The sequence below is a fragment of the Perca fluviatilis genome, chromosome 22, assembly GCF_010015445.1.
Source record: "Perca fluviatilis chromosome 22, GENO_Pfluv_1.0, whole genome shotgun sequence".
Lineage (NCBI taxonomy): Eukaryota > Metazoa > Chordata > Actinopteri > Perciformes > Percidae > Perca > Perca fluviatilis.
The window spans coordinates 18,255,831-18,278,896 of record NC_053133.1 but is presented as its reverse complement, the minus strand read 5'-3'; the positions used below and the strand labels follow the sequence as shown (position 1 = coordinate 18,278,896).

The following is a 23,066-nucleotide window of genomic DNA, read 5'->3' as shown; positions in this document are numbered from 1 at the left end:
TTAATTTGCAAATGTTAGCATGCTAACACACATAAATGGTTTTAAAATACCTGCTAAACATACAGTAGGCATATCAGCATTGTCATTGTGAGCATGTTAGAACGCTAACATTAGCACAGCAATTACTATTAATACATTAATTATTAAAAATGCAGCCTCACAGAGCCACAAGCATGACTGTGGAGTAAAACATTTATGTTAGTGTTTGTCCCTACTTCTGTTGCAAATGTACATTTCATATAATGTACCGTCAGTTGATCATCATGTGTCATTTCTATGTTAAATACAATACAATGGAAACTTAAGCAACAAAACCTACATTTGTACAGTCACCCTTAATGCACTCAATATGATCCAATAACTTCTGGTACAGGAATGATCACATTAAATTAGCATTTTGTTTTGCTGGAACACTTTTTCACATGAATATTTATTTACAGATTTGTATTACTATGCTATGCGTATGGTTGTCAGGCAATATCAGTGCATTTTGCTTTCCTTTAATCTAACAACGTTTGAATATTGTAATATTTACCACTTAACAAATACCATGTGCAACCATTAGCGAATGCAATTCCTCCAAGCGAATGGGACAAATCATTTCAGAGGGGACTTCAAAGAAAAACCACACTGACCATTTCCTACCAGATAGAAGAGACAGATACACAGGCTGAGAAAAAAAAACTGTGATAAGTGTTGTACAAATTGATCTTATAATGGCATGGCTATATATGCTTTACTTCAAAACATATTTCCCCACGCTGGTTTTGCAAGATTTTTTTTTTTCTAAAGAACCACAAGATGAGAAAAATATATATTTATGTTTATTTTCAAGATCTCTTATTCTCATTTAAGTGTGAATTTGGCTCCTCAGAGGAAATGAGAGATATTTTCTACCCATCCTTGTGTTGTATAGTGGGTATGTACTGTGTTTGTATTTGTGTCATCAAATCAATTCTACATTGGCCCTCAATTGCCTTTTCCACATTGACAATCTATCCAATCTCCTTCAGACACTGTAATAAAACCCAAACAATGAAAAAATGTGTCATCTATAAAAATTTCAACAGTGCAGGAAGGCCAATCTGGCTGTTTTAAAAGTGGCTAAAATGCCATTACTGTGGCAGATCTGGATGTGAAATGTCATATTGGAGCAGCCCCACTGTGCCTGGAGCCCTGACTAACACTGCCTCTTTGGCGACTCCAGCTGCCTCCCACTGATGAAAGACCGTCCAGCAGCTCCGTTTCTCAGCAACCTTTTACCATCACCTGACCTTTGGACTGCAGAAATGCCTTTGATACCATGCCATGCAGTTTGGTATTTGCCTCTCTATATATCATGACGTGTGTGTTCCCCCGGGTGAGGGTGAACTTGTCTGTTTTTAAGTGTCAGAATGTAAAGTGTTTACTCTCCTACCTTTTCTTTCTTTTATGTTCCGCTGCCTTAAAGAGAGGTACGGGCACTGTGTATAGTTGGTACGGTCACAGTGGTATTTTTACTCAGCTGGTCGAAGGGCACTTCCTCCGCCTTTTGTAAGGAATTAAATACGATTTCTTTTCTGGTATACTCTAAAGAAATAAGCTCAACACCAAGGTTGCCTTGGAGGTGTTATGGAGGTTTGGATAAAATTGAAGCAAAATCCACTGATGACTGTTATAAATCTTCAATCCGTGATCAGTGCTTTCAAGCATTCATTCTTTTCCAGTCAATGTTTTCCTGCATTTCTCCCAATAACTCAAAATAGTGCTAACTAACAATGGTTAGCATTGTTTCTTCAAAGCAAGAAGGTCTTTGGTTTCAGGCCTGGCTTCTTTCTGTATGGAGTCGGGCTGCCACTAACAATTATTACCTCTGCCAAGGAGTTTATGTTTTCATCTTGGTTTATCTGTTTGTTTGTTGGTTTGTTAGTTGGTCTGTCGGTTTATTTGTTTGTCTGTCAGTAGGATTACAGAAAAAACGCCTTTTTTTTCATGGACCTTTTTGGAAGGGTGTAGCATGGACCAAGGAAGAACTCATTAACTTTTGGAGCTGATCCGATTAACGGGGCACATATGAATAATTAATTAATAATTTTTCACTTTTGTTAACATTGCAACATAGAGTGTTTGTGTTGCATTCATGTGGTTTAGGAATAATCGGGAAAAAATTAGATGCATTAATATTATAAGTTAGGGCAAGCCTTGGCGGATGTCTGCACTCTCTGAGTGAGTGTCCTTCTAGTTTATTTTTTCCCCATGTGTTTTATAACAGTCCAAAACTCAAAGATATTCAGCTTACGATCATATATGATAATGAAAAGCATTAAATCCTCATCAAGCATTACATTAGATGCTGGAACCAGAGAATGTTTGGCATTTCATCTTATAATAATGAATAAAATTATGAATCAACTGTAAAAATAGTTGCCAACTAATTGATGAACAAAACAGGCCCAAAGCAGCTACTGCAGAAAGGGATCAAGAGAGGCCCTTGAGCTTTCACTCTGACCTGAGAAAAAAATCTGCTGTTTCGATTTTAGTCAAAGTAGCTGTGCTTTCACCATTGCAGTTTAAGCCTATTCAAATATACAGTAGATACACAGTATGTGTGTGATTGGAATGACATAAGTGTTACCTTATCATTCCTAAGATAACCGATTTGGCTGTGCCATTTTCAATAATTCTCACCCAAACAGTACGTTTTAGGGTGCAGTACAAATTAAGTAAATATTCAAGATTTGAATAGTTCCATGAGATTAATAGCTCCAATGACATCCTTGTGGGTGCAGGTTGACCTGCCTGGCATATTTTAAGAAGAAATAATGACTCATGACTGCAGCCAGACTGGACACCCTGCTGCTTCTATTCCATCTTCGCCTCAGTAAATTCCCTATGTGGTGATCATTGAACTCATCTCTCCCTGGAATAGGACAGCTCATGATTTCTGTGCTACTGGTAAATTCAAGTAGTACTTGGTAGACTGCTACTGGATCCTAAAGCAGCTTTAAAAACAATACCACACTGGAAATAAAGCCTATAAAATGTGTGAAAATGCATCACTGAGGTCCCTAACATGAACTGCTATTCAGTGGTTGGACCTCTTGTCGGCCCTGGACACCCACACAGGTGTTTTCAGGTATTCTGGCTGATTGGACCTCTTCTCAGGACTGTGTGGGTGTGTATAGACTGATTGATTGACATATTCCTGAGCCTCCTATTAGCTTTGTTGCACCTGTTAGGGTAGGACAAATGACAGCTTTATCAATCTTATTGGTACATGAAATTTGTAACGTAATAAATTCCCATCTAAACTCTGGCCCACCCTCAACCTGAGCAGAGGTCTAATCAGCCAGAATAACTGAAATCACCTGTGTGGGTGTTCAGAGGCTTTAACCCTATTTTTTCAAAATAATGTTTTTATCCAAATGTGCACACATTAATGCTATAATAGATTAATTGGTTTGTTTCCCCGATTTATCTCTTTAGTGGTTATTTTCAGTGTTAGTTCTAAGTATTGCAGAAGTGTCGAGACAAACAATTGACTGTTAGCGAAGCCCCAACCAACCCTCCTGGTTACTGTTCCTAGGCCTGTCAATCTTTATATTTTTGCATGGCAAATGCAATTTAACACTGATTTTGATCAATGTATTTTTGATTTCACAAGTAGACAAAAACAAAAAGTCAGTTATAGCTAGCCAGATACTTAAGCTAGCATTAGCTTCATGAGGCAAATTGAGAAAAAAGGCTCATAAATACAGAATGCACTTGATGGCTACAAGCTAACAGATTGAGGCTAAAGCTCCATGTCCCAGGCAGAATGTTACATCCTCATGATTCATATAGAAGACAGAAAGAAAAAAAAAACAGCATTGTTCTTGTAATGCAGTTTAACACGTGTTGGTCCTAGTAATAAAGGTATCATAAGAGACGATATAAGATGAGACTGTTATTTCATTTTAATATTATTCTGCTGAGCTACTTAGTAAACGCAATAGGTTAAGCAAGACGGAGGTTAGATTTATGCTTCATTGTTTGCATTTTCAAACAGTATGTTTTCACGTTACAACGCTACAAGAGAAAAGGCTTTTAGGATGAGGACTAGCAAATATTTTAGCAAACATAACACTGTCTCAGCTGACAGGTTTAGCTAGATTTGGTGGCATGCAAACTTCCTCCAATAAAGAGCAGGACAGAGCCACTTACTCTACCGCTAATAACTTATAAGATGTTTCTGACTCATACAATAGGCCTACACCTCCTTTTGCCCACAATACAATAAAGTATAAGGTAACTTAGATCTGCAGGTATAACATCATCATGCACTTTCATCGTAAACAATGCCACATTTGTTTGAACAAAAGCTGTTTATGGTAATTTGTCGACTGATGTCTGGCAGGAGCAGCAATGGGGTTGAGGGCTGGGTGCCTAGGGGAGACTGAGGGTAGGGGGGGGAGACCTGCAGTGTCCACAGCTGGATAGCATGGCAGAGGTTTTAAATGTCAGCGTTGAAGGGGGATGTGGCTGCCATTTGGCCTGACGAGCTGCATGCCAAGGGAATGGCAGCAGGATGCAGGGGCAGGGTGCTCCCGGTCCCAGACACAGAGCTCTCACCTTCTGCCATTTATCATGCGGCTACTTGCCTAGCGCATCTGGCACCTAAGCGTTGACAGCAGCAGGAAAAGCATTTGCTGCAGGCTAACCAGTGGCCCATGGTAATCTTTTTAACATCACAACAAAATTAGGGCAGAAGTATGTGTTTAAGTAAATTCTAAGTCTATCTGTAGGGTTTAGTTGTTGGAAATACGGTTTGAGTTGAGAGGAGTGTTGGTCAGATTTTGCAGCTGAAGTCGACAAAGTATTTAAAAAAATATGATATATGATGAAAGAATATATCGTAGTATTGTAGTCTTGATATTCTTGATATAATGATAATGTATAAATTAGTCAAAGCTTTCTTTTTAGCAAATTACACATTTTGAGTTTGTGATTGATGTAAAGCGATTAATTATTGCTCAGTGAGCCCACAATACTAAAACCACTTTGCTCTCAGCAAATTAAATGTAATCAACTGTCATATCATCTTTTATTGACTTTAATTGACTGTAATTGTGAATCCTGCTGTAACTGCTAGTTACTTTCTGCATGGCAAGGTCAACTAAATTGCTTGATGAGCTGTTATGGTCTTTTATATGATGACCTTGACTTGGGAGGCAGTATTAATATCTTCATCCGTGGTGATAAAGCATGAAATGAAACTAGACCACTCTGCTTATAAGTGGCTTTACAGCATTTATACTGGCTGTATTTACTGCTTGAAAATACACTGCTTTAATGGTACAGTAAATAAATTTAAGGGGAGACACCCCAGGTGAAGGGAAAAAAAGTTAACTAATAGATATCACCATGAAACTTCCCTAGTTGATTACTGACATTAAAGGAGAACTCCGGGCAATTTTTACGTTAATCTTGATCGCTATAAATATGTGAGTACTGTCAATAGCAAAAAAAACGAACAGAATCGGTCTTAGCAAACTGGAGTTGCTGCAGCTAATGCCCATAGCTCCCAGTTAGCTAAAACGGTAGTTTTGGGGGCATAACATAAAGAGTGCCTTTGTGCCTCTTAACAGACACAAAATACAATAAAAATGTTTGTGCAACATGAACAGGGCTCTTACATGACAACAAGATGCATTTTCAACTCATACCTCCTGCCGGTTGCTAGCTCACCGTGCTAGCTGGTAGCTGCCATCCGGAAGGGAGTGTGTTCAGCCAGGCAGGCTTCTGTGATAAGCCACACGCAGCAGTTCCGTGTGTATTTGTAGCATATATATCCATTTTGTGTGTGATCGATCTGGTGTTGGTGAGTAGGAGTATTGACAGTGGCGATCTGTGTGTTAGTTTCCTTAGCCGTGCTAGCAGGCCCGGCCGGCATCCCTGCTTCTGCTTCCTCCCCGCCCTACTCGCTTGCCGCGGCGGACAACAATCCAACGAGCGCCCGCTGGTCTGGTGGATGTCCTCCAGAAAGCCGTTCGTGCCTTTCGTGGTGGAAAATTGTAATTTATTAAACTCCTTTGCATTAAATATGCAAATGACGCATTATCTTGCTAAATATGCGCTAACTGGCATACAGAACTGACATCTGAACATTGGATAAAGCTAGATTCCAAATTCTTGATTCATTTTGTTGACATATTAGAGTCAAAGGTTTTTACAGAGGGGATTTTGGATTTATCTTTTTATCACTCCAAAAATCAGAATATAGTCTCGATAGCCATAAAAAAAATCTATCTTCGCTATTGACAAATATTATACCTGTTAAAACAACACATACAGTAGCTATAAGATTTCATTTCAAATGGCTACTCGCATACCAGATCCTCTCATGCGATATTTCTCTCAAAATAGGTGTTTCAACTCAGAAAATAAAAAAGTATAAAATTGTATATAGGTAAGTATATATTAATGTATTCATTTACTCTATATACTATACTCATTTCACTACTGTGAAAACCATGTATGAGACACATGGTTTTCTCTGGAGTGCAACAATATGTTACATTTAAATAAAAACTGGCAGAAATTGAAACTATGTTTTTTTCTTTACCTGCATCTGTTATTTAATTTAGTCTAATATCCATCAATAACTGAGAATAATTAGACCCTTTAGCCATGAACCGAAGCCAATTCCTTAATGTGATTGCTACAGTATATGTTGTCTTTCATCCTAATATATGATGCAATCATTGCAAACGTGGCGAATGTGTGAAGGTATAAAGCAGTGGCAAAGATCAGACATCTGATAGTGTGCTGTGAACTGGAGAAGCATCCTGCTGTGATGGGATTTTTGCTTTACATATCACATGTCCATGCCAACATGCCTATTGACAGTCACAAACATGCTCATCATGTCGAGAATTAGCGGCAAATGCACGAATGCAGCTAACACCCAACGGGGTGCAGGTGGATATCTGTACAAAAACAGGATTACCTGCTCATGAACAGAAGCTGCTACAAGTACACCAAGCCTGAATCATACTTTACACCAGAGCACAGAAACATGTCTGCAGCTTTAAAAAACACAATAACAGTATGTCAAACAGTAATGACTTAAACATATTCATGCACATTTTATCTAGAGCATGGACAAATGACTCAAAAAACTCAACCTCTCCCACTTTGGGAATTAATCTGTATAATTTTAAGAAAAATAACAGATAAAATGTGTCATTCTTCAAAGCTTTGTCAACATCAAGAACTAATAGAAGGAATTACATTTCATTGTTGGAAACAGCAAAAGGCAAAAGGATCTTGGCAATCCAGGTCCATGAACACATGTAATCATATGTAAGTCACCATTAATTACATTATTCACTTTGAAGAAGGAGGGTGAAAAAGACATCATCACAACTTCACAAAAGGCCATACAGTGTAATTATGTTTGTGGGTGAAAATAGGCTAGATTGATTATATGCATTTACAATAATGAGCCGTCAATGTATTATTACGTTACAGAGCCATCAAAATCTTGACATAAATCATAATTAATTCTGCCTTCAGAATTTCTGATCAGCCGTACTTTGTAATGTTGTCAGAGGTTGTAGTGTGAAGCGATGGGAGATGTGAACGGCAAACAAGCGGCTGATACCGTACTACAGTACAGCTGGGGCAGCAGCCTCATTAGGGATTCACAGAGGTGTCTTTCGACGAGCAGCGCTGCTTGGTTTGGCTCGGGGGCAGACTACTATTATAAATCTGCTGGAGCTGTGAGACAGACAGACAGAGAAACACACAGGGAGGCTGCGGAGCTGGCCAGGCAGAGTGTCAGCTCTGTTCGTGCAGAGAATTGTTTTGCAGTGCGAAGCCCCCGACTCTCCCCCAGCTGATTGGTGTGGCTTCATTAGCATGGGCTGTGGCTCCTCCGATTTGCAGTAATTAAAGAGAGAAATCAGAGCGCTTGCCTCCAGTGCAGACACAGCCAGTGCCTGTCAAGTGAGATCGCTTTGGAACAGATCTAGCCTTCCTGGCCGCTTGCCACTCCACAATCCCCCCCCCCCCCCTTGTCCCTAAAGTAAGAGTGAGTCTAGTGGAGAGGTATGGGGTGTTGGCGTCTGTGCCAAGTTACCCCCAAAGTAACCCCCGGGGTTACACAGGCACACACGCCTCTCCCCGCGGGCGCATGCTGGGCTGGCGTTGTCATGGTGATAACAGGGGAAAATCTTTAATGGAGACACTGATGAGAATTTATGAGGCTGTAGCTGTGTGCATTTACAGGGAAACGACCCTTGGCCTATCACACGCTGCCTCCTGTGGCTCTACATGTATATCTTACACAAGCTGTAGCTGATCAATGGGGCGTATGCTCAGGCAGGCGGCCTCAATATGCTGCAAGTCGAGCAACACCCAGGTACACGTGGCATTGGTTGTCCAATAAAGTTAATCCAGTGTGATCAGAAAAATATTGTTTTCATTGAGTCTAAACTAGAAGAATCAGTAGGCTATTCTAATCTCTTGAGAGGCAATGGGGGCAATTTAAATACAAATTGTATTAAGGTGGCTGTATATTCCAGACACAATTAAATTTCTTGTTTTTATACAAGCAAAATTGCAGAAATGTGACCATAAGAAAAACTTTGATTGCCTGCCAAAAACCGATGGTCTGTAACCTTCCACTGTAATTGACCATCGGTTGTGTTTTTCCACAGAAGTTCTTCCGGTTTCTTGTTCCCAGTTGTTTTGAATAGGTTGTGTCTGCTCCCATCATGACTTACAAGATCCTGTATCTGCCATGGACACCGTTAAACAAACAGGCCAGGGGTCTCATGAAGTGTGCTGGTATTTGCTGGGGACGTCATCTTCAACAGCAGTTCAACACCCCTTGAGAACGCGCCAAATTTGATTAATTTAAAGTGCTCTTCTGACCTCAGTGTGTACCCAAATGGAGGGCCATCTGAAGTGTGAGGTCCTGTCAAGTATATTTTTTTACCAATATAGCTTAGCAGACTTGAAGGGTCACAGATGCACACTTTTTCCTAGGGTACCAAGTTGTTTCAGAGAGTTTAAGGTTTATGCTGTACCTAACCTAAATTAGGTGATCACGATTAAGTCCTGCCATGATTTAGCCCAGACATGTGTTGTGACCTGAATGACATGCAAAAATGTCAACAACCATGGTGTTCAAAGCATTATCAAGCTGATATCCTATTGTGTGATAGTTAAGTTTCTAAAATCAGTTAAGGTAGCACACTGATTCCGCTGCCTGGAGGGTGCACTTAGAAAAAGCACTCATCCAGCACGACCTGAGCTCAATCCCCAACAGCAGCGCTTCTATATTTTTCTGTGATTCTTGGTGGAATTTTAACTCTTTGGACAATCAACTCCAGCAGCATTGTCTATGTTCAAACAGCCACAGAGAAATGTGTTTCAGAGGCTTTCAGATGTTATATGGACCCAGGTGTAGAGAGGACCCATCCAATTGAACCCATGAAGTTACTCTGCACTCTTCTCTGAACATTTCTCTTTGTCCCTTTACTGTCAGTCTCAGTATCAGAGTCTCCCAGCCCACTAAGTCTCTTGTGACAAGGGTTTCAATTATGAATGCTACCTTTGACTACCTCTGTTATTCTGCGGCAGCCCACATACCCCTGCCTGTCACCACTCATGTGTGACTTGATGTATTGTCTTACTGTTTTTCCCACTTTCAAAATTAATTGCAGTTTTATCTCTCACCAAGATAAAAAAAAAAAAAAAGCCAGCCGAGAACATAATAGTCTAAAAGTACTGTGGATTCTATTCAAACAAAACAATTAAAACCGTGGTGTTTTTCTTGCTGTTTTTGACTGTGGACATGTTGGATGAGATTTTTAGTGGCAGTTCTTCTTTTATCTTTTCACACAATAGAATTAAGTATTACCTTCAATTACATGTCGTGATTGGGTTTTAGCAAACTCAGATCACATTCTGGACCTGGCCATTTTATTTGGTGTCTAATGACTTCTCACCTACAGTATCGTAATATCCATCATGAAGAACTAATTACAGCTTGAAAATTATTCTTGTCTTTGAGATTAATGCAAATCTGAGCGTAATGTGCACTGTCTCAGGCCACAGTGCAAATATCTTTACTGATACTCAGTTGATTTTACTTAAATTTTTAGGTTTGAGCACCATTTGCTAACTTAGTTTAATTAATTTTGGCTGGCACTTTAGCAAACATGAACATTATCCTTGTCAGACATATTGCTATTGTCAACACAGCTGCATGTAGAAAGAATCATTACTGTCAGCTAAAACCAGTTGGGAATTAAGGCTCCAACAAATTAAGAATAAAAGTGGAAGTAAATCAACTCGGCTTTCACAAACATAGTTTGACAGCTTGGTCTTCTCTGGAATTAACCAAGCCAGTATTGAAAGGGAAGATCAGAGCTTATATTTACTCTTAAATAACCACTCAAATTAGCTTTTCTGTGCATTATTGGCAACAGCCTAAAAAGTGATTTGATTACAAGTTTCATGTAAATGATTGTATGTAAGCTCATTTGCCATCTCCTATAGCTTAGCAAACTAACTATTCACGGCAGTCCAAGCTTTGGATTTTTCCAGATGTTAAAGCATTGGGGTACAAAGTAAAAGAGATGCTTTGCATTTAAAGAGTTTGGAGGGTGGTGTTTTTTAGCTTTTCCAAAACAGAGAAGTCAAGAGCAAAAAGAGTATTATCTATTTTGCCCTAATCGTTAGCATGTCCAGCTAACTAGTTTACTATCTACAGTAGGCCAAAAACTCATTACCTAACATTTTATTATTTTGTGAGGTTACAAGTTATGTTGTTCACGACTAACACATCCAGTGTTATTTATTTCCTCATGTGGAAGCCAATACTGGGTGCTCTTAGAGTTTAGTGTAATGCTAGCAGCATGCTGGCAACACATTGGTTAAAGTTCAAATTGAACACATCACATCATACTTGTTATACTAGGACTAATCAGCGGATTTTGAGTAGTTAACGGCATATGTCCTGTTTAAGAATGCACTGTAAACCCGGATAAGTAGAATCTACTTAAAAAAATCAAGGTAACTCGTTGCCTTAAAATTTTTAAGTAATGAAGCATTAGTTGAATAAGTGAAGTGGACTACGTTCAATGTACTTGAGCCCATAATGGAATGGAATAGAACATTTAAGTTGAATGTACTAATAACCGAGTTACAGTAACTGAAGATACTTAGTTTAAACAATCATTCCCTACCCATTTACTCATTCCCTAACTCAGCTTGTTAAGTAACCATTACTCCATTACCAATTCAACTAAATTGTATATTCTAACTGACCCAACTTAACTTTTTTAGTTCCTGAAACTGAAAATATGTCTTTCAATCAATAGAGTCATGTAAAATACATACATACAACTGCAACATTACACTGATCCAATATTTTTTATTGAACATGTATTTTTTTCAGCAAGAAAAGAAACAAAGCCATGGCCTAATAGGATTCTAGTATGTAGTTTCCTCAGTGATGGCATGAAAAGAAAAAAAATCTCTTCCTCTTTACCTCCAATCATTACAATATTGTACTGCGCCTCTTCAAATACCAAATGTGTCCATGGAAAAACCAAAATAGTGTGTGAGAATGAAAGAGAGAACGGGAGGGTGAAAAAAATAACCGAGAGCAGATACCTGTATGGAGAGCCCATACTCTCCCCTCCACCTTCAGAAGTGCCTTTTGAAAAAAATCAAAAGTGTTCTTCATGTACTTTGGGTAGTTGAGATGCAGTGCATAGGTAAGTCCGAAGACAATGTACATGGTTGAACTCCAGACACACCTGAAACATGTAAAAACAAAACATGTTCATGTTCAAATGAGTTGACACCATGATGTGATCTTTTTATGCATTATGAATTATGATTTTTAACTTGCATTAGCTGTCTGGGAGCGACATACAATTTCCGTTACTGGCGCTAGCTAACGTTACCGGTGAACACATACGTTAGCTAAGCGAGTGTGGGGCAGAGTTAGCTGGTTAGCTACCTTGCTAGCTTGTTAATAACTAGCTAAGTTTGTTTTATTTGTTTTTTTTCGCTTTTGTTTTAATAACTACAGTACTATACAAATGCAATTTTGATATAACTCAAATTAGTCTATATATCTATCAGATATACATCTGTATATCAAAATTTCATTTCTATAGTGTTGTCCTCATGAAAATATATTATAAAATATTTGTAAAAATTGTGAGGTCTGTACTCACTTTCGTGATATACTGCAAGCTAAGTTTCGGGACTGCAACGGCATGCAACTAGTGCCAGGTTCCAACTTACCGTTTTGTGGCTGAACTCGGTTCATTCACCGAAGGCTTCAAACGTGGGTCAAACAACTTGCTTTCTAGAATGTCACTTGTCGAAAATTTCAATACAGCTTTGTCTTTGTTCTGTTCCGTCTCTGTTCCGTCATCAATGCCACTCTGTCAAAACTGGTATAAACTAGATTTTTGGTGGTTGCATTGGGTGCCGCGACATGCGCACGGCTAGGCAAAACTTGATGATATTGAATTGTTTGAACTCAAACACATAATTACAATAAGGTAGGCCATTAAAAGTACAGTTTACTCAGAATTCATAATTAATGTAAAGAAATGACACATGTTTAAGTAATACAAACTCAGTTTGTTTGAGTAGAAACTACTGATTAAACTTAAAAACACAATAAATTAGACACATTTAAGTAATATGAACTCAATCTTTTGAGTTGAATCAAAATCTGGGTTTACAGTGTGGAAAATTTGACAGGTGTAGGAAGAGGGACTTAGCTTACGGTGTATTAGACTGAAATTGAACAGTTTGGCTGACCTCATAATACCATCTGATACAGATTAGTCCATGAAATGTTGCCTGTTCTTTGTTTTACCTGTATATCGTAAATCATCAGTAAAACTTCAGTACACTCTGTATATGTAAAGTGATGAGTAATGTAAAATGAGCACTAAATATGTATCACTTTGTTGTAACCCTCATATTACAACAAAATGTTCTATCATTTTCCAGATATGGTGTGATTTTCTACTCTAGGCTATGACGCCACAACACTGTATCTTTTTGAAGTGCACATTGTTGTGCATGTGTGTGGGTTTGCCTCTGCTTTAAATATAGTCAGGATGACAGGCATAGCATTTACCTTGATGTTTACTGCTTTGAACTACTTGGCATGGGCAATGCCTGTGCTGGGATTCACATAAGAAAGATGCCTATTTGTACAAGCCCATCTAGGGAAAATCCCAGAATGACATGGCTGACACACAGGCTTTGAATGGTTTCTCTCTGAGCATGTGATGAGCATAAAACACAGCAACTCAAATGGTTCAAGTAAACCCAGAAATGGGACCTTTTTGTGTCTTTGAACAACATCCATTAGGAAAAATGATGTTTCTTTCTCTCACATACTCACCGAGACACAATGCATTTAAGACATGTACCTCACTGTTAAGTTTATGCACCTCAAGTGATGTTTAAAAGGGAGTTTACACGGGAGAGCAAGGTGCCACCTTTTTTATTTTATCTCAGTATACGTGCTATTTTATGACTGTCAGACAAAGTCAAACTGCAATGTACCAACTAAAAAAATACCAAAATTACATCACTGTACTGTGAATCCAAATCGACAGACTTTTAAACCAAAGGTCTGCCTATGTGAGAGCTTTGTTTTATTACAAATGTTAAAGATAAGCTTGGAGATAGAACATTTAAAAACTAAAGAGTAGAAACCCAGATTAGGCTAAATATTTTCTTCTCTCACACATCTTCTAATATCATTTTAGCAATAATAATAACTGCTGGTGGATCTGATAAAAAAAAAAAAACAGAACACCTGAATGTGTTTTGTTTTGCATACATTTCTCTCTGCATAACAGTTCGAAGCTAATCCTCCAACACCTTCCCAAATGGAGCTGCAGCAACAGTCTTGCTCAGATAATATTATGAATAATTTATTGCACCACATTTCAAAGAGCCGAGCAAAAGTCCCAACTATTTTTGGTGTAACGGTATCACACGTTAGTTAGGTCTGCAGGTACACATTGCAGCTGTTGGTTTCTTGTACAGCAGCAGTGTAAACGGCATTAGCCTCTCGCTGATATTGTTACAGTGTGATTGGTATGTGGGACTGGCTCAGTGTGCTACTGAGCTTCTGTTTGCTCAAATATATTACAGTTCTGTGTCCAGGCTAAGGTGTCCTTGCAGGTATACACACTCAGATAAATGTATGTGCATTTTAGATGTGTTTTGCAAGAAAGAACTACCAACACCTATGCATGTATATTCCGATTGCACACACAAGGACAGACACGTTAATATGTTAAAAATTGTGCAGCCTGTAGGTGCAAGCAAATACTTAAGCAAGTTATCGTCTCTTTATCCCTCTCCTCAACTCACATGCACAAGCATCAGTGAATGTCTCTGCTCTGCCATCTCAGGTCTCGCACTTGATCATGAACATTCTTCCTCCCCCCTGTCTCAGCGAAATGGTGAATTGCTTGCATACCTCTTTCTACTGTTGTTCAAACACGCTAGCTGCTTTTCAATCTTTTTTATTAGAAATGTGTCATGGAGGCAAACACTAGAGCAGCGCAGGAGAGGAGGACAGATAAGCCTGCCAGGACTCATGCCGACTGTTCGAACATGTGTTACCCCGAGGAAGTACTTACTGGAGGAACACACGGGTGTGACAGCTTCTACGAATATCGCCAGTGACCATAAGACTGGCTTCAGTAGTTTCCAGAATTTGACTGCTTGTAGTTTTTTTGGGAGAAGGAATAGATGCACGTCAAATCTCCCTGGTGTGATAACCATTAGCACTGGCCTCACTGGAGGATGTGACATGAGTTGTGAAATCGTACTGTGTAGTGCATAGTAGTGGATGAAATGTGTGAAAATGTGTCCATTTACACAGAGTCCAAGTGAAGGAAAACAACAGGTGCCAAAGTCAGGCTTTCCTTCAAAGAGCAGGTGAAGATGGCGTTTGGTAGACATTTTCTTTTTTTCCCCATCCACTGCAGTGTCAGGGGAATAGGCTTCCCTTGTTTGGATGAGTGTGGATTTAGATAGGGCTGACAGGTGGGTGACCAGAGTATCTTATATGTAAAAGAGTGAACAGGGCTCTCTTCCAGTTCACCAGAGAACAGGACAGATACAGTATGATTGTATGGTTGACTTAATGTAGGGACGGATATTCTGGGGATTAACTTTTGGGGCCACTATTTATTTCCAGTAATAAAACCCCTCACTGGCAGCCATGATAAAAGTCTCCCACCATGGTTACCCTTGCATCCATGCATTCATGCAACAGTGAGCGCTGCAGCCGATTCTTTCTTGTATTCAAACTGAATGCTGCAAGATAAAAATTTGCCTCTCAGACGACTGGTGGTCGCACCGTTTTGGTGCCCTCTGGCAAGCGAAAAAACTGAATGTGGATTCTGAATAATTCCTGATAAATGAGGATGCAAGTGTGCAGAAAGCATAACATAAAAATGCCACTCATGATATATAAGGAAGGAACACATTTTCCTAGTTTAGTTTTTTTAAATAACAAAAACAGCATAGAATAACAAATGCATTCACAATTTCAGTTTTACAGAATTATCATACACAAGATCTCCTATTTAAGAGTTTTGGGGATGCTAAATGTTGAGTCAGTTTGAGTGTGTTCTGCTTCAGATTGTGTCCCTGCGGGCCGCCTGGTTGGCTCTGCTTTTTGAAGGTGGGGTGGCGTCCGATGCAGCCACGGACCCAGGCTGGACAGCAAGCTCGTTTTTGTTCTCCCCTTCACATTGCCAACTCCAGCTGTCACACAGAGGAACAATAGAGAGGAGGAGGGGGTGCTCTCTGAATGGAAAAAATAAACTGGAGAGCCCCCCGTCACACAGCCCCCCTTCCCAAGACTCGTCATCTGCATTTGACAGGACCCCTGTTCTCCTCTCTTCACCGCCCCTTTTCTTTTTCTTTCTCCTTTTCTCTCCCTGTGCTCTCCATAATCCCCCTTTCTCTCTCTCCCTCTCTCTCTCCCTGCTAAGTGCAGCTGTTGCTCACCATTGGATCTTTTTTTTTTCAGACTGATTGCTAATTAGGATAGCTTTTTGGTGAGTTTTATCTTTGAGACTTGTTAAACTTGCAATTTTCCTCTCCTTTTTTCTTTATTCCGGCAAATCTTAGAGGGGAGCAAAGAAAAGACGTAGCCAATTATACACAATTTACTTTAGGCTTAGAATTTTTTTCAGACTGCACCCAATGTCCTATGCATCATTCATATAGTTTACAACTACTGTACTGTGTGGTAGCCTCTTATTATAGTGCTCACTTCAGCTTTGAATGCAAAAGCCTACTTTGAAGAAAGGACTGCCCCATCTCCCTTATTCTGCTCACATAACTGAATCCCTGGGAGAGGGAGCAGAGGAAAAGGAGAGCCTGAGAAAACAGCAATTCACACACCAAACACAGAGACCCCTAGTAGCTCAACAAATGAGTGTCTAGCCCTATGTCCATTCATATCGCCCCTCGGCCCGCAAGCCTATTAGCCAGGCATCGCTCCTTGAACATTCACTGTCGACAACATGTGGAGGCATCGCTATAGCAACCAGTGGATATGACATGTGCAATGGACGGGGACTCCTGAGCTGCTGAATATAAGGAGGGGCTCAGCCTTAACTAAATGATCGCAAAAAACCCAACCCCACCACCTCCCCATCTCTTTTCATTGGCACAGAGGCGCTGAAAGGACTCACTCGTGGGGCTTCTGCACATTCTTCCGAGGCTCGGAAAATCAGGCGGGCATATCCCACATTCTTCTCCCTTTTCTTATTCTCTCCGACTCTCCCTTTTTTTCTCTTTCTTCATCTTCGTGTTGAAGCCGCGGTCTTTTGTTGGCGCTTGGGGACGCATGGGACCCTCGCAGGGGAACTTTTGGAGAAGCGGACAGAGTGGGCGGCCGGGGCGCACAAACGCTTCTTGGAGCTGCGGCGGGCGTCAGTGGTTAACCGTGCTCTGTGGAATACAGGACACAGCATCCTCCGTTTGCTGCGAAATGTGCGCTCTGCCCTGCGACATGGATTTGGGTAATTATCTCCTGGCTTGAAACGTGTTTCTGTCCTTTTTTCTGTGTCGTGTTCACTGTGCAAGTTTTAAAGCGGCAAATGAGTAAAGGTGCCTTAGAGGACCGGCTTTGAAAACGTGTCATCAATTTTAACATCAGGTTGAAAGCTGGTTTTCGATGTGAATGAAAATGTTTTTTAGTGTGTTGCACAATATTTTTAGGAGCTCTAGTTTTATGGTTTCATTTTGTTTAATCTTTTCTACTGCAATAGTCTGCTGGAGATCGCGTCTTCAAAAGCTTATGGGATAAAATATGGCCGAGCATCGGAAATATATGCACGCAAATACAGTTAATCTAAACGTAAACTCATCGGGAAAATCCTAGTAAAACTGGACATTGAGACCGGGGGGGTTGCGGTGTGCACATCTGGCTGCAGGAGACAAAGTTTGTGTCCAGGTTCATCCTGCCTGGTGCTGCCCGGCAGCAGTTCCAACTCATAAACTCAACTGAACGCTGGTAAATCCGCTCTGTGTTTGCATAGATTATTCTATTTCAGTCGTGTTAAGTAAAAAAATAAACACAATCATCATTATCTAGGGTAATTTATGTCGTATTATTGTATTGTATTCTATTCTTAGATTTATTTCCAAATAGTAAATGATTGACTAACTAGAAATATACATTTTATGGTGCAGTATGGTGGGCCTAATATGAGTTTGCCCATATCAGATATTTTTTATTTCTCAAATGAATCATTATTTTCAAAGGTTTTTAGAGTTTACAAATTTGTCTGAAAAATAGGCCTAACGATTTCCATTAGTACACAATTTTAACAGTGTTATAGAGTAGTTGGTGTTGCTAGCATTTTCCTGGATCTATGAAAAATAGCATACTTGTAAAATTTTGCATTTCGTGTGTGAGCTTTATGTGTTCATGCAAGGACTATCAGTCACATTTTATCGCATAGAAACTTTACTTTAAGTGTAGCTGATTTCAAACCTCTTAAATCTTCAGTTGTAGCTGCAACTTCATTTTCTTATTTAAACAGGAGTTGTGTGTTTGAGTTGTGAGTTAGGTGGTTTTTCTCTTGTAGGCTACTTCTTAAAGGTATTGTGATGTGAGTGAATGGGTAGCCAGCCGCCCCAACAACACCTCTCTGCCTGACCTTTCCCCTATCATTTGAATAATCCAGATCACCGAAATCCATCTGCCCCTAGTCTCCTCTCAGATTGGCTAATTCACCACACAAAGGGAATATGAATAGAAGAGAGAAACAGAAGAGGAAAGTCTGTTAGAGGCAGAGAGTAATTACTTTACTGAGTGCCAATCCTACACAAATAGCAGAGATGATTTAAAAGGTATCAATAAAAAGATTAGAAATATAATTAATAAAGGGTAAACAAATCAGATTTTTTATTCCATTTAATTTTTGCTCTAACATTCAGATCAAAATATTGTTGCAAGTTTATATTATGGTAATAATAGTTTGAATTGCTGAAGATCAAATTTTCACATAGCCTATTGATATTTAACCATTAAAATGCTTTTTTCAGTGTTTCAGTGTTTTTTTTATATTTTAGTGAGACAAATCTGTTTTAACTCCAATTATAGTGAAATAAAATGATTACTAAAAACATGAAACAATTAAAAAAAAAAAAGGCAAAGAGACAAAACTCTAAAGGCCCATGAAGGTAATTCTTCGCCTCACATCTCCTCCCTTTTCCACCTCCTCTTTCTCTCTCCCTTTCAGTATCTCCTCTGGTTTCTTTCTAACACGATTACCGCCATCAAACACTCTTATGCTTGCAGTGCGTTTCAAGCCTGTTCGCTCCCACAGTGGAAAATGCTTTTTTATTCATTTCAAGGTGTTGTCATAGTAAAAGTAACCACAGATTGTAGAGGGCCACATCTTTGATTAACTCGATAAGACTTGTATTTTTCCGTCGAATAAAGAAAATATTTTAGTTAGAGGCAATAGCTTGCCGTTGTCAGGCAGATTTGAACCAATAGGTCTGTAGGGGGCACTTTGGTTTCAGAGGCAGCAGTGATGTGACATGCTGTGTCTCCAGTGCAAAATATGTTGAATACTAAATACGTCTAATGAGGGTTTTTTAACGTGCTATATATTCAGTCTTTTATTGTGTGAATATGTGAGAGAGCATACTGGCTGAAAGGTTTGCACCCTCAACAAATACTCTAGCAAATGAAAATTATCTATATGTTCATTCGATCACTGAACAACACAGGCAAGTCACTGGATCGAGGCCATCCCTCACCTACCCGTACATCAGCCTCTTCAAACCTCTCAGTTGTTGTCTAACCTCTTAATGCTTGATTAAAAATACATGCTCGAACCACTGCAATTGCAATCAACAGCATCTCTCGTCAGGCCCAATACGATAATCGAAAAGACCTTGGCATCCGCGTAACCACTATAACATTGGCAATTACGAGCCACAAGGTCAATCCAAATTGTTACTGGTGTGAGGTGAAGTGTCTTGTTTTGAAAATGGTATAACAAGATGTAGCCAGCCCATTAGACCCCTCTAGCTAAATGTCAGAGCTCTGCCATTTTTTTCTCATGTTGTAGGTTTGATTCACTTCACCCATCAATCTTTCAATATTGTATGCAGACAATTAGGAGCCTGCTGATGTATTTGTGAACCATTATTGATATTGCCCTTTTGCAGATGTATAACTGTTGGCATTTATGCAGCTGATAAAATTTGATCAAAAACTGTGGAGCTGGCTTTTAGTGAAACCCCATGTTTTTGTGTCAGTCATAGAGGACAGTAAGGATGGTTTATGTGAAGTAAAATGTGCTGGGAAAATAGTATATTTCTAATTTTGGGAGATAAATGCAAAACTAACTTGGCACAAGGTCTATATTTTATGCAATCAGCAAAGAAAATCTTTAACAGTAGCCACATTTTAGGTATCATTAATTATCCCTCCAAATTATTGCTCCTAATTATCGCTGTTATGCTCTCAAAATATTCTGCATCAGTGGGGCCTAAAGGGAATTTATCATTACAGTAAATGGCCATGAGTGGACCAATTATCAACACATAGGCCAATTCCTTAACCAACGCTGATCAAAATCTCTTAGATAATATTACAGCACATAAAAAACAGGGCTGCCATAGTGAGACAAACCCTACCTTCCTGTTTTAATGAACATGCAGTGCATTTGAAAAGGCTTTTCTGTTCAACTGGTGGTGGATGTATGAAGGTCCAGTCTGGGCTGCCTGTGTCTCTCTGGTCCTGGTAGCCATTAGCTGTGTGGCTTGAGCCAGGGCCTAATCCAGCCAAACTCAGGACCAGAGGAGCTAATTAAGCACAAGCTTTTAGTATCCCAACCTCCTGTAGCTGCACAGTGCCAGCCCACCCCATGCCAGCACTAAATGGGGTTGTAAATATCTATAGTGGGGCACAGTGTGGAGACAGCACTGGACAGGGGCTGGTATTAGGGGTTGAATGAATCTGAATGCATATTATGAGGCCAGTATTAGAGCTGTCTAATGAGTGGGACCAGTCAGACAGTGGTGGTGGGTGGAGAAAAGAGCGGGAGAGGAAGTGGAGGTAGGTAAAGAACCCTTGCGGCGCTGTTGCATCCACATTTTTTCACGGGAAAGTCATGTGACTTTCCCATGAGACATGCCTTCAGCTGAAAAGTGATGCACTGCAGACTTGATATGGCGGTTGCTGTAAATCAAAAAAGACTATATCAATCAGAAAGAAGACAGAGTGGCATCCTTTACTGCTCTGACAGTGTGTTCTCTCTCTATTTGTGTGTGTCTTCCAGAGGGGCAGCCTGACCCAGATCCCCGTGGTGAAGGAGACCAGGGTGGAGTCGGGCCAGTTCCTGCTGCTCTCCGTCCTCTGCATGCTGTTCATCCTGTTGGCGCTGGCAGTGTCCACCACCTTCTTCTGCGTGCGCCAGCGCTCCCACCTACGCATGAAGGAAAAGTTGGCCAGCCTGGGTACTGACCCCAGTACTGATGCAACCGCAACCTATCAGGTTAGACCAGCCCCCTTGCTATGAGCCAATCAGGGACCAGGACACTTAGCTTGTGCTCTGCCATTGGAAGAACACATGCTCTGTTCGAGTATGATAGATTTTCTCATTGGTTTGTGAGAGTGTGTTTGTTTGTGTGTATATGTTTGAATGGTTCTCTTCTAACTGCTTCCATGACGTTTTTGGCTGTTGTGATGATAGTGATTAGCTTTTTTGATAAAATGAAAGTTTTTTTGTTATTGTTCAGTACAATAATTGTACATCAGAAATACATTTTTTTAATGTTTATTTACATTATTTTATGGTCTTTATTTTTGGGGGGATTTTTGACCTAATGCTCCAATATATATTCACTCCATCCAATTATTCAATGCTCACCCTTGCCTGAGAAGTGTGTGTGTGTGTGTGTGTGTGTGTGTGTGTGTGTGTGTGTGTGTGTGTGTGTGTGTGTGTGTGTGTGTGTGTGTGTGTGTGTGTGTGTGTGTGTGTGTGTGTGTGTGTGTGTGTGTGTGAGATAGAAAGAGAGACAGGCCGCCACTGTGACCTATTCCCTCTGTTCCTCTAGGGCCTTAGACAGCCTGGGCTGTATTGATTTTTAGCGTTGGGGCTCAGCTGTGCCCAGCGTGGCACTCCGAGCATATTTATCTGCATGTCGCGTTAACATTTTCAATATGTAAATAGGTTTTCATAAGGCTGCTCTATCTATCCAAAGCTGGAGGTGTTACATTGTTATAAAGATGGCCACCGAGAAGCAAATAAAACATATATAGTAAAGTATGTCCATTTTTGTTTATTATATATCTGTTTTTCAATTTGTTTATCAATTGTTTCTTCTCTGCAAATTTAAGTTCTTTATGGCACCTGTTCTTTCTCAATATATACCTTTAGGGATGGATAACTGCTCTGTCAGGCATTCATGTGGGTGTGTTCTCAATGACAGATACAGTTGTGTTGGGAGAGACATATTGTTAGATGGCAGCACATACTGGAGACGTTTCCTCTTGGCCTGTTTTCGTTCTTATTAGTAATAGGGGAGGGAACAGGGGAAGCTGTAATCCCACTACCAGTGCTCCTCTCTGGGCTACATGTGTCTGTCCTCTGGCCCTCTCCGGTGCTAACTGCATCTCTCTGCCTGCACCTGGGACGATTTCCCGGCTCCGGTGCTGCACGGCACTTTGCAGGAATGTTAAGAAGTAGGATGAATTATGAGGTGGACCTGGATATTGCCCCGAGGCCAAGGCCCAGGGCACTGCTTCATGGCTCTAATCATTGAAGTCTGACGGCGGGAAAGCTGATCCAAGACCAGGGCTTAGAGGGGCCTGTGCTCCAGAGGGAAATATCACTATGATAGATCATGAGATAGCCTGTGCTTTTACAAGGCATTTTCTCTGCTCTGCCCTGCCCTTGCTGTTATTGAGTATGCAAATTAATTCTCTGGACATGGCTGGCTTTGCTTCCCAAAACCAAAACATAAAGGGGGTTTACAGATTAGGAATTTTACATAGAAAAAAAGTGTGACCACACTTTATGGAGTGTGTGACTGTTACTGTGTTTGTTCGTTTAAACATGTATACAATTGCACAGATTTAGCAAAAGGGTTTTTTTCTTTAGTTTTTTTCATTTTGTATATACTAGCGTAGATATTGCCTAGTCTGAATTTTTGATGCACGGTTTCTGCACTGAGGCATGATGGGAGAAAAGCTGAGTCATTGGGAGAAGTGTAATCTTTGTAGCAGTGGCCCTTTTAGCGATTCTCAGAAACCAGGAGATATCAATCAAAATAAATAATTATACTTTATGACTGTGCAAATGCATTTTTATCTCCTTTTGTTTTTTGGGTTATGTACACTCACTGTGGAACTCCTACTTGATTGATGGATAGATTTTTATATTCTCCTATCTTAGCAAAAAATGATCCAAATTCTTCTTTTTGAAGAAAGTCGTTTTTGCTTTATAGCTTGACTCTGCAGTATGGTGATTTTTTGCAGGATCTTACTT

At 40.0% G+C, this 23,066-nt stretch overlaps 1 protein-coding gene across 1 annotated transcript in view; it reads left to right on the top strand.

The window, feature by feature from the left end:
• ptprn2 (protein tyrosine phosphatase receptor type N2) overlaps window positions 1-23,066 on the top strand; it is a 126,533-nt gene that overhangs the window by 79,102 nt on the left and 24,365 nt on the right. The window contains exon 12 of the mRNA XM_039790534.1: window positions 20,856-21,071. Coding sequence (XP_039646468.1) covers window positions 20,856-21,071 — 216 coding nt within the window. The remainder of the gene's footprint in view (window positions 1-20,855; window positions 21,072-23,066) is intronic.